Source organism: Brassica napus, unplaced genomic scaffold (genome assembly GCF_020379485.1).
Source record: "Brassica napus cultivar Da-Ae unplaced genomic scaffold, Da-Ae ScsIHWf_1387;HRSCAF=1967, whole genome shotgun sequence".
NCBI classification, from domain to species: domain Eukaryota; kingdom Viridiplantae; phylum Streptophyta; class Magnoliopsida; order Brassicales; family Brassicaceae; genus Brassica; species Brassica napus.
The window spans coordinates 53,844-66,763 of record NW_026014804.1 but is presented as its reverse complement, the minus strand read 5'-3'; the positions used below and the strand labels follow the sequence as shown (position 1 = coordinate 66,763).

The 12,920-nt window shown below is 29.6% G+C and overlaps 1 protein-coding gene across 2 annotated transcripts; it reads left to right on the top strand.

Annotated features, from left to right (window-relative positions):
* Positions 1 to 3,756: 3,756 nt before the first annotated feature.
* LOC125597208 lies at positions 3,757 to 5,345 on the top strand. 2 transcript variants are annotated; one of them, XM_048771972.1, is made up of 2 exons: positions 3,757 to 4,115; positions 5,085 to 5,345. In XM_048771972.1, exons 1-2 carry the CDS (start codon positions 3,811 to 3,813, stop codon positions 5,092 to 5,094), a joined length of 315 nt encoding a protein of 104 aa, XP_048627929.1. In that variant the 5' UTR covers positions 3,757 to 3,810; the 3' UTR covers positions 5,095 to 5,345. The 2 variants fall into 2 exon arrangements, with proteins under 2 accessions (XP_048627929.1, XP_048627930.1); XM_048771973.1 differs by lacking the exon at positions 5,085 to 5,345 and having other exon boundaries at positions 3,758 to 4,245.
* The last annotated feature ends 7,575 nt before the right edge of the window (positions 5,346 to 12,920 follow it).

The following is a 12,920-nucleotide window of genomic DNA, read 5'->3' as shown; positions in this document are numbered from 1 at the left end:
AGTCGTCTGGAAGTCGTCTGGAAGTCGTCTGGAAGTCTTCTGACAAAGTCGTCTGGACTTCCAGGAAGTCGTCTGGACTTCCAGGAAGTCGTCTGGACTTCCAGGAAGTCGTCTGGACTTCCAGGAAGTCGTCTGGACTTCTAGGAAGTCGTCTGGATTTTTCTGAGCGTTTTGGTAAGTTCTTATGTCTGATTTTTCTTCATTTGGTAACTTCTTGTTGTATAAAGTTCTTACTTTTTTCCCAAACTAAAACTCTCCAAACCCACTCTAATCTCTTTGACTTGAAAACACCAAACTTTATATGAATTTTTCAATTTTGTCTCATGTCTTTGTTACTAATCTATTTTTTTTTTGCAGGTTTTTAATTATTTGGTACTCATCTTCCACTAATTTAAAGGTAGATCTATTATTTTTAGATATGTATTTTTGTGTGTTCTGTAAAGGTAGATTTATATAATCTTCCACTCATTTTTTCTGTTTTTAAGCCATTTGAACGTTTTTGAATAAGCAGGTTTTTCAGATCTGGATTTAATATGCAGGTTTTTCAGATCTGGAAAACTTCTGGGACGACTTACTTGTTAGTCGTCTGGAAGTTATCTGGAAGTCGTCTGGAAGTCGTCTGGACTTCCTAAAAGTCGTCTGGACTTCCTGTAAAGTCGTCTGGACTTCCTGTAAAGTCGTCTGGAAGTCGTCTGAACTTCCTAAAACTCTTCTGGCAAAGTCGTCTGAACTTCCTGGAAGTCGTCTGGACTTCTTAGAAGTCGTCTGAACTTCTTAAAAGTTATCTGGTCTTGTCTACTCAAGTGGAATCCAAGCTTGTCTTTGTAGATGAATGATCTATAATAGTTTTGTTTGTGATCTATTTTATGAATTGCATGTATACTCTTTTAGTTGTGAATTTTTTGTAAAATCAGTAATAATGTTTTCCAAGATGTATTAAATGTGCTAACAATGTGTTTACACATTTACAAATCAATGAAATAATAGACTTCAGTAGCCTTTTTCTTATCTTTGGATCTCTCATATGCAATAATAAACTCCAATGGCCTTTTTCTCATCTTAATAAACAAGAATGTTGGTAAGAGATGGAAACAAACAATAGTAACTAGTCAAAGCATATCATATTTTTTATAAGTTTGCATTGAAAAACTTAGTCAAATTTAGTAAAACTAAGGGAGAGAACATATTTTGTAAATATGAGTTTTACATATCTTGAAGTTACTTATCACTCTTAAAAATACAAGTTATTCAAAAACTAACGTAGAAGACTTAAAAACTAGTGGAGAAGACGCGGACGACTTCAATCTAAGTTGTCTAGACGACTAAACTATATGTCGTCTGGTCAACGCAGAGGTTATTTTTGCAATTGACTTTGAAATCTGTTATTTCGGACGACTGAAAGTTAAGTCGTCTACTATTGTTTGGTTAAAAAAAAACTCCAAAAAAGCTAGACGACTTACATTTCAGTCGTCAGAGGTTAGTTTTGCATTTGACTGGATTATTTCAGAAGTTTGACTTTTTGGACGACTTACGTTTCAGTCGTCTAGTGAAAATTAAAATAATAATATTTTTTTAAAAGTAGACGACTTAAAGTTAAGTCGTCATAGGTTAGTTTTGCAATTGAAAAAAAAAACTTCAAGATTTAATTATACACAGACGACTTATAATTCAGTCGTCCACCAGACGACTTAATTGTAAGTCGTCCAGGATTTTTTTCCGAGATTCTGGTCAAACCTCGTAAATCCTGGACGACTTACATTTCAGTCGTCTCGTGGACGACTGAATTATAAGTCGTCTGTATATAATTAAATCTTGAAGTTTTTTTTTTCAATTGCAAAACTAACCTATGACTACTTAATTGTAAGTCGTTTACTTTAAAAAAAATATTATTATTTTAATTTTCGCCAGACGACTGAAATGTAAGTCGTCTGGGGAAGTCAAACTTCTGAAATTATCCAGTCAAATACAAAACTAACCTATGACGACTGAAATGTAAGTCGTCTAGGTTCTTTGGAATTTTTTTTGAAACCAAACAATAGTAGACGACTTAACTTTCAGTCGTCTCAGGTTACAGATTTCAAAGTCAATTGCAAAAATAACCTCTGCGTTGACCAGACGACTTCCAGGTAAGTCGTCTACAGCCAGACGACTAAAAGGTAAGTCGTCTACAGCCAGACGACTTCCCAAGTAAGTCGTCTGACGAACAGATCTGGAAAAAAACTCGATGTCATACCTTAAATTAGTGAGATAAGTTCCTTAGCATACATAAGGCTTCTCCAAGCACACATAATCACAAACGGAAGTCACCCACCCATAATCGTTAGCTTCTATGACTCTATGAACCATAAAAATTTTAGAATCAAAATCTTGAGTTTTTTTAGCTCATTGTGGAGAGAAAGTGAGAGATATGTTGTGTTTAGGTCACAAGAATGGAAAAAGAAGAAGGGTAAATCGATTTTAGGAGCATTAAGAGCTTCAAATTGGTTGTTCATGGTGGTTGTGGTATTGATGACAATGGCAATCTTGTAATTACTTGAAGATGATGAGGGTGAGAGAGTAAAAATGTCATTTTCGAAAAAAAAAATAAAAAAAAATGGATGGCATTTTCGTAAATTATATGAACTTGTGGGGTGAATAGGGCAAAACCAATTTTCAAAAAAAAAGGAGGTTAGTTTTGTGTTTGACTTTAAGTTATAGGTCAATTTTGCAAAAATCCCTTTATTTTGCAAGGTTTTTACAACGTACTTCTTACGTTATTGCTGAAAGGGTCAAGATTAGGAGATTAAGAGACTTTGCTACGCATTTATCGCTATATGTGAATTCAGTAAGATGCGATGTATAGTCGTATAGGAGAACTACATGCATCTTTCTTCTTTAAAAAAGTTATTTCTTCAGTTGAATTTTTTTTATTTCTTCAAACTATCATAACATATTAGGCTGCTGTCCCTCTTCAATGATTCCTAATAAATTCAAATCTAATATATAGTTGAACACCTTCGATAATTATATAAATTCCCAAATCATCTGCTTTCGTTAAATGTTATGACTGGAATATACACGACAGGTTCAAGACAACCGATAAGATAACAAAGTTAAATTTTAAAAAATCCAAAATATGAATAATGGAGTCGAAAATACGTTGACAAAAACCAGAATATTGATAACACTGGTGAACCACTTGTTCTAAATGAATATAGTATTTTGTAATTTTGAAGTCATGCATATACTATCTTGAGGTTGATTAAGTAATCAAAAAGGTAGTTGGAGCGTTGGCTTTTGTGGAAGTAATAGCATAACTTATGTGACATTCAATGGCGGCTACTCTGGAAGGCTACGTTTCTCTCAAGTCTTAAACGGTTAAACCCAATTCTCCGTTTTTCCTGCTATTACGATATCATAAACTTAATTATACTATAATACGTTTAACTTCTAGGAATAATATATTCAATATTTTTCACCAAGAGTGTTGGCTGATATAGACACAAATTTATACTTACAAGAATAAGACAAAACAAACTCATAATAATCAGTGATAAGGATATATAATGACTCAGAGGAATAGTTAGAGAAGGTGGCCAAAAAGCAAAGTCTTCTTTAGTGAGTCACGACCGTTGGCCTGCACCACATGAGACCAAGTCTCTAACCCAACCAACACACAACACAGAACCCCTTAACCGAAAAGACGATCTTACCCTCACCTATAATACCAATATAAATACACCCACTCGAGCGCATGTTTAGATACATCCAATTTAATATTCATTCTCAAAACATAGAGAAAAGTCGAAGATAGTTTAATAGTGGAAAGGCATGAGAGGTTCAAGAACAGCATCTTCAGACATGAGTGCATGGTGTTCTGCTGTTGTGTTGTTGTCTTTAATACTTTTGTTATCTGTTCGTGAGAACAACGCTTCTAACTCGATGAGAGGGTCTCAATTCTCAGAGAAACCTTGTGAGGAGATTTACGTCGTCGGAGAAGGAGAAACGCTTCATACCATCGGCGATAAATGTGGCGACCCGTTTATAGTTGAGCGAAACCCGCATATCCATGACCCGGATGATGTATTCCCTGGTCTCGTTCTCAGGATTGCACCTTTTTACTTCTCCAGAAAAGTGTAAGATATATAAAAAGAGTTATTTTATTTTTATTTTAACTTTGTTTGAAGCATACTTTTTCCTTTGTAATTAGTATGTATTTATGTATATACTAAAAGAATTCCGAAACAAATACATATATTTGAAAGAAACAGAGCAAAAGCAGAGTCTACAGTGAGTTTGCTTATTCATGTTTGGAGGTGTTAAATGTTCATTTGGACATGTTTTAGGTGTACATGATATCAGTAAATACTATATGGGTTTGATTGAAAATATCAATAAATAAAAAAAGTCGCTGATCAGTGCAATATCGAAACGCCAAGTTAGGAAAAGTCAACGACTGTGTACAAACTGACAGAATTAAAAGGTGTTTCGTTATTGTAAAATACTAAAATCTAAACTAAACAATTGGCTCTGAATGGTGACTGCGGTTTAAGCGGTACGGAACAAGCGGTTCGGGACAAGCGGTTCAACTGCGGTGCGGTTTTAACAGTTATAAAAATGTATAGATATATAGTATATGTAGAAATTTTTGTTACTGTTAACTGCAGGGCAGGACGGGACGATGGTCACCATTCGAAGCCATTATACCTTTGCTATTCCCTTTTAAAATTATTTTTTAACTTGCAGAATCATTGTGATGAAAGACTAAGAGCATTTCCAACCTATTGCTAGTTTCACCTCTATAATAGCATTTAGAGGTGAAATTGCTCCAACCCATCTTTATTTCTTTCTCTATAATAGAGATCTCTATATTTTCCTCTATTTATAAAGGAAAAAATAACATTCCTCTATTTTTTTCTATTTTTTACTTTATAATTGAAGATTGCTATTATAAAGAAATACATTGGAGCATATCTCACTTCTATTATAGAATTCCTCTATTTTAGAGGTGAAAATAGCAAAATACATTGGAGATGGTCTAAACTGATTATTTGCTGAATTGTGTTAGAAGATGCATTTATTCTTCTTCCTTTTTTTGACAACAAATCTCTTTAATCGTCATTGTATCAAATTATCAAGAAGAGTGCGACTTTCGGTTAAATCGAAGTTGTGTTCAAACTCCATTTATATTCTCGAAGCTCCATGTATGAAGATACAATTAGCTTGTAGCTTTTCTCTTATTCTTGGTACTGGTTTGATGTCTCTTCGAGCTGTTTGGGCTTGAAGTTATTTGGGCATGTATATTACACATGTTTTAGTTTCTTGAGCATTTTTAGAGAAAATCAATTACATTTTGATTTAGATTATAGTATAAAGATTGCAAAATTATGTCTTTTTTACAAAATTACAAACCATGTTTTCTGTTAAAATGATAAAATTGTGTATGAAATCATGTTTTTTCTATTAAATGAGTAAACACTGCTTGTTTTTCCCACCATGCAAAAACCTAAAAAAACATGTTTTTTTTTTCTTCTCGTAAACCTTAATTTCCCATCAAGATGTAATATCTTAAAACCATAACATGGTAATTTTGATAAAAATTGTATAAAATCATATACTTTCAACTGAAAACCGGTTGGGATTCGAACATGGAATATTGGGTAATTAACAAAACTGATTATACGGACATCTTATAAAAAAATACGGGTAATTTACGGAAGCCTTGTATATGGCTTTCTCCAAGAATAAAACCCACCATTTATGCTATCCCCTGTCATCGGCAGCCACAGACCTAAACCCTAGAATTCCCTTCCTCCTGAGTCTAATAAGTTCCGATCCATCTCCGCCGAAACCATGGTCATCTGTAAGATATATTTCTCTTGCTTTGTGACCATTGTCTTTTTACCTGCAGTTATTAATTAGATATGATTTATTTATTTGTTAATAATCACCTCGCTCGCTCATGCAGATGGTTGGACAGGCGTCTTCTGGGACATGGATGATTTCACACTCCCTCCTGGTCTCGATGTAGATCAGTTTGTGAAGAATGTCTGCTTAGCTATATCGAATGAGGGTGTTCGTGGTGACGTGGAGTTCTTTGCTTATAGTAGTTCGGACACCTTTGATTATGGTCGATATCTCGAGTCCAAGTCCTTTACTCCAGCTAAAGTTGTCAGTAAACGTTCAAGGTTATATCGTTTGTTACATTGCATGCTTAACTGGGTTCACCACCGTCAACAGTATCGAGGGAAACAAATGTGTTGGTAATTGCAAAGGCTATGCCAGGGGCAAGGCCGTCTTTTAGTACGTGCAATTGGAGCGGTCGAACAGGATCCAAAATTTTAGAGGACCATAATTTTTTTATTTTATTAATAGTTATAAATTAAAATCATATATTTATTAAAAATTAGATAGCTATATTTAAATTTAATTTTCGTATTTATTAACCAATAAATATAAATTACAATTTGATTTTGTTTACATAACCAACAAAAATGCAATAAGTCAGAAAAAATTAACATTTATATCAATTAATTTATTTTGGAAAATAAAAAATAGCTGTTGGTGTTTGATTTAATATTCAATGTAAATTTAAAAAGTTAATATTCTAATTTTTTTTATATTTAGAAAACTATTATTAATTAGTTATTATAAATAAGGAGAAAAATATATAATTTTCAGCAATTTTTACAAAAAATAGTAAACACAAAGAAAAATGACTAGTCTAAGCTCTATCGAGAAGAAAAAAGAGGAATCTTCAACTTCTTGTTTAATCAAATCAAGAATCTACGGTTTTTGGTCTAACCACTATCCATGTTCTATTGCTCTATTAGTTTTCTTATAGATTATAACTTAGGATTGTGGATATAAAGAAAATCAAACTGAAATATTCTTAGTCTAAAATAGGTGTTTTTCATAAGGTTTTAATTATAAAACCAAAAGATGTTAGTAAAATATATTATAACACTATTTTGCCACAAAAACATAAATTATTTCAGGTTAATAAAATTAGTCTTTTTTTTTTTGAACATAGTCTCTTTAGAGTTTGAGACGGTCCTGGTCAGGGGAAGATAACATTAACATGACCAGTTTTCACAGTAGTTCCTGAGGGATGCTAACCAGAAAGTTTTGATTATCCTGAGCCAATTTTAGCTTGGTATTGGTCAGACTTATGTTCTGGAAGTACGTCCGTCCACCTTTCTTCTGTGATCCTACTACTGATTATGATTCCAGAAGCAGCTCACCAGAAACTGATCGTGCAGACGTGCTCAAGGTGTGAAACTATGCTGCTGGTTCCGCTACGAAACGAAGTCAAAAAGAAGCGGCGGATGCTAACTCTCAGAACTAGTTAGCTGATAATAATACTATTGTTTCTATTAAATTGGGATTAGATAATGGGCAATTGTCAATAATAGCACATTTTGAAGTTTATGTCTCAAAAATAGCACTAGAAGGAAAAATTCACAAAAATGACATTCATTAAAGGGTAAAATATCCCTAATACCCTTGGTTTAAAATTAAATAAACAAACAAAAATAAATAAATAAAATAAATAAAATAATTTTTTTTATAGTTTCAGATTATGTGTTTTCAGATTCGAAATTTTTATAATTTTTTTTGAAAATTTTTTTTTGAAATTTTTTTTATTTTTTTTTCAAATTTTTTTTATAATTTAAAAATACTTTTTGAAACTGTTTTTAAAATTTTTATTTTTTATTTTAGTATTTATTTTTTATAAAATTTTAAACCATAATTCCAAAACCCCACCCCTTAACTCTATACCCTAAGGTTTGGATTAATTAACCCAAGGGGTATAAGTGTATATTTACCTCTTTAATGAAACCTATTTTTGTGACTTTGAGCCTTGAGTGCTACTTTGGGAACAAAAACTTGGTTTGGTGCTATCTTAGTATTTTTCTCTTAGATAATAGATGAGGCTTGTGTTACAAAAAAATAAATAATAATAGATAGTTAACACATAGATTTTGAGAAAAAATAAAAAAAATATGACAATATTATTTTAATGCATAGTTATATCGTGAAATAACATATAATGATGGCCAGAGAGGTTTGGAAATTTTTTTGTCTTTGTTTCTCTAAAATAATGATTTTATTGTAGTTTGTCAACTGATTTACGGAACATATGATTTTTTACTAAATTAATTGATAAGAAAACAGAACGACGCCCAGTTACCATGTAAGAGAGTTTAAAATACATTAATACAAATATAGAATATGGTTAGAAATTTTAAAACAACACCAAAAATTATAGGCTTCAGTATATTAACTATTTACCGAAAAACTGAATATTTTGTAGGGGTTAGTTAACACGTAGATTTTGAGAAAAAATTCAAAAAATATGACAATATTGTTTTAATGCATAGTTGTATCATGAAATAACATATGATGATGGTCAGAGAGGTTTGAAACCTTTTTTCTCTTATTTTCTCTAAAATAGCGATTTTATTGTGGTTTGTTATCTGATTTAGGGAGCATATGAAGTTTTACTAAATTAATTGATTTAAAAATAGAACGATGTCCATTTACCATGTAAGAGAGTTTAGAATACATTAATACAAATGTACAATGTGGTTAGAAATTTTAAAACAACAATAAAAATTATAGGCTTCAGTATATTAACCATTTACCAAAAAACTGAATTTTTTATAGGAGTTAACACATAGATTTTGAGAAAATTTCAAAAAATATGATAATATTGTTTTAATGCATAGTTGTATCATAAACTAAGATATGATGATGGTCAGAGAAGTTTGGAACATTTGTTGTTTCCGTTTCTCTAGAATAGAGATTTTATTGTGATTTGTCCACTCATTTAAGAAGTATATGAAGTTTTACTAAATTAATTGATAAATAAAAATAGAAAGACTCCCATTTACCATGTAAGAGAGTTTTGAATAAATTAATACAAATAAATAATATGGTTAGAAATTTTAAAACAACACTAAAAATTATAGGCTTTAGTATATTAACCATTTACCGAAAAACTGAATATTTTGTAGGAGTTAGTTAACACGTAGATTTTAAAAAAAATTCAAAAAATATGAAAATATTGTTTTAATGCATAGTTGTATCATGAAATAGCATATGATGATGGTTAGAGAAGGTTTGAAACTTTTTTTCTCTTCTTTTCTCTAAAATAGCAATTTTATTGTGGTTTGTCAAATGATTTAGGGAGCATATGAAGTTTTACAAAATTAATTGTTAAAAAATAAGAATGATTCCCATGTACCATGAAAGAGAGTTTAGAATACATTAATACAAATTTAGAATGTGATTATTAATTTTAAAACTACACTAAAAATTATAGGCATCAGTATATTAACCATTTAACGAAAAACTGTATTTTGTATGGGTTAACACATAGATTTAGAAAAATTCCAAAAAATATGATAATTTGTTTTATTGCATAGTTGTATCATGATCTAGCATATGATGATGATGGTCAGAAAGTTTTGGAACCTTTTTTCTCTTCTTATCTCTACAATAGCGATTTTATTGTAGTTTGTCAAATGATTTAGGGAGCATATGAAGTTTTACTAAATTAATTGATAAAAAATAGAACTACCCCATTTACCATGTAAGAGAGTTTAGAGTAAATTAATAAACATGTAGAATGTGGTAATTGGTTTTAAAACAACAATAAAAATTATAGGCTTTAGTATATTAATCATTTACCGAAAAACTGTATATTTTGTAGGGGTTAACACATAGATTTAGAGAAAAAATTCAAAAAATATGACAATATTGGTTTATTGCATAGTTGTATGATGATGATGGTCAGAGAGGTTTGGAACCTTTTTTTGCCTTCGTTTCTCTAAAATAGCTATTTTATTGTGGGTTGTCAACTGATTTACAGAGCATATTAAGTTTTACCAAATTATTTGATAAAAAAATAGAACAATGTCTATGTACTATGAAAAAGAGTTTAGAATATATTAATACAAATGAAGAATGTGGTTGGAAATTTTAAAACAATACTAAAAATTATAGGCTTTAGTATATTAACCATTTAACGAAAAACTGAATATTTTGAAGTGGTTAAACACATAGATTTTGAGAAAAAATCAAAAAATATGACAATATAATTTTAATGCATATTTGTATCATGAACTAACATATGATGATGGTCAGAGAGTTTCGGAATGTTTTTTCTATTTTTCTCTAAAATAGCGATTTTATTGTGGTTTGTCAAATGATTAAGGAAGCATATGAAGTTTTACTAAATTAATTGATAAAAAAATAGAACGACGTCCATTTACCATGTAAGAGAGTTTAGAATACATTAATACAAATGTAAAATGTGGTAAAAAATTTTTTTAAAAAAAAAATTATAGGCTTCAGTATATTAATCATTTACCAAAAACTGAATATTTTGTAGGAGCTAACACATAGATTTTGAGAAAAATTGAAAAACTATGATAATATTGTATTAATGCATAGTTTTATCAAAAACTAACATATGATGATGATCAGAGAGGTTTGGAACCTTTATTGTCTCTATTTTTCTAGAATAGAGATTTTATTGTGGTATGTCCACTAATATAGGGAGCATATAAAGTTTCACTAAATTAATTGATAAATTAAAAAAACTATGCTTATTTACCGTGTAAGAGAGTATATAATACAGTAATACAAATATAGAATGTGGTTAGAAATTTTAAAACAACACTAAAAATTATAGGCTTAGTATATTAACCATTTACCGAAAAACTGAATATTTTGAAGGGGTTAACACATAGATTTTGAGAAAAAAATCAAAAAATCTAAAAATCTGACAATATAATTTTAATGCATAGTTGTATCAGGAACTAACATATGATGATGGCCAGAGATTTTTGGAACCATTTGTTTCTTCTTTTCTCTAAAATAACGATTTTATTTTGGTTTGTCAAATGATTTATGGAGCATATGAAATTTTACTAAATTAATTGATAAAAAAATAGAACGACGTCCATTTACCATGTAAGAGAGTTAAGAATACATTAATAAAAATGTAAAATGTGGTAAATTTTTTTAAAACAACAATAAAAAGTATAGGCTTCAGTATATTAAACATTTACCGAAAAACTGTATATTTTGTAGGGGTTAACACATAGATTTAGAGAAAAATTCAGAAAATATGACAATATTCTTTTAAGGCATAGTTGTATCATGAAATAACATATTATGATGGTCAGAGAGGTTTGGAACCTTTTTTGTCTTTGTTTCTCTAAAATAGTGATTTTACTGTGGTATGCAAAATGATTTACGGAGCATATGAAGTTTTACCAAATTAATTGATAAAAAATATAATGATGTCCATGTATCATGAAAGAGAGCTTAGAATACATTAAAACAAATGTATAATGTGGTTAGAAATTTTAAAACAACACTAAAGATTATAGGCTTCAATATATTAACCATTTACCGAAAATTTTAATATTTTGTTGGAGTTAACACATAGATTTTGAAAAAAATTCAAAAAATATGACAATATTGTTTTAATGCATAGTTGTATCATAAAATAACATATGATGATGGTGAGAGAGGTTTGGAACCTTTTTCTCTTCTTTTCTCTAAAATAACGATTTTATTGTGGTTTGTCAAATGATTTATGGAGCATATGAAGTTTTACTAAATTAATTGATAAAAAATAGAACGATTCCTATGTACCATGAAAGAGAATTTAGAATACATTAATACAAATTTTGAATGTAATTAAAAATTTTAAAACATCACTAAAAATTGTAAGTTTCAGTATATTAATCATTTACCGAAAAAACACATAGATTTAGAGAAAAATTCAAAAAATATGTTAATTTGTTTTAATGCATAGTTGTGTCATGATCTCTCATATGATGATGATGTTCAGAGAATTTGGAACCTTTTTCTCTTCTTTTCTCTAAAATAGCGATTTTATTGTGGTTTTTCAAATGATTTTGGAAGCATATGAAGTTTTACTAAATTAATTGATAAAAAAATAAAACGACGTGCATTTACCATGTAAGAGAGTTTAGAATACATTAATACAATTGTAGAATGTGGTAAAAAAATTTAAAACAAAAATAAAAATATAGGCTTCAGTATATTTATCATTTAACAAAAACTGAATATTTTGTAGGGACTAACACATAGATTTTGAGAAAAATTGAAAAACTATGATAGTATTGTATTAATGCATAGTTTTATCAAGAACTAACATATGATGATGGTCAGAGAGGTTTGGAACCTTTATTGTCTCCGTTTTTCTTGAATATGGATTTTATTGTGGTATGTTCACTAATATAGGAAGCATATGAAGTTTCACTAAATTAATTGATAAATTAAAAAAACTACGCTCATTTACCATGTAAGAGAGTATATAATACATTAATACAAATATAGAATGTGGTTAAAATTTTTAAAACAACACTAAAAATTATAGGCTTAGTATATTAACCATTTACCGAAAAACTGAATATTTTGAAGGGGTTACACATAGATTTTGAGAAAAAATCAAAAAATCTGATAATATAATTTTAATGCATAGTTGTATCATGAACTAACATATGATGATGGCCAGAGAGTTTTGGAACCATTTGTTTCTTCTTTTCTCTAAAATAACGATTTTATTGTGGTTTGTCAAATGATTTATGGAGCATATGAAGTTTTACTAAATTAATAGATAAAAAAAATAGAACGACGTCCATTTACCATGTAAGTGAGTTTAGAATACATTAATAAAAATCTAAAATGTGGTAAACATTTTTAAAACAACAATAAAAATTATAGAGTTCAGTATAATAACCATATACCAAAAAACTGTATATTTTGTAGGGGTACACATAGATTTAGAGAAAAATTCAAAAATATGAAAATATTGTTTTAACGCATAGTTATATCATGAAATAATATATGATGATGGTTAGAGATGTTTGATACCTTTTTGTCTTTGTTTCTCT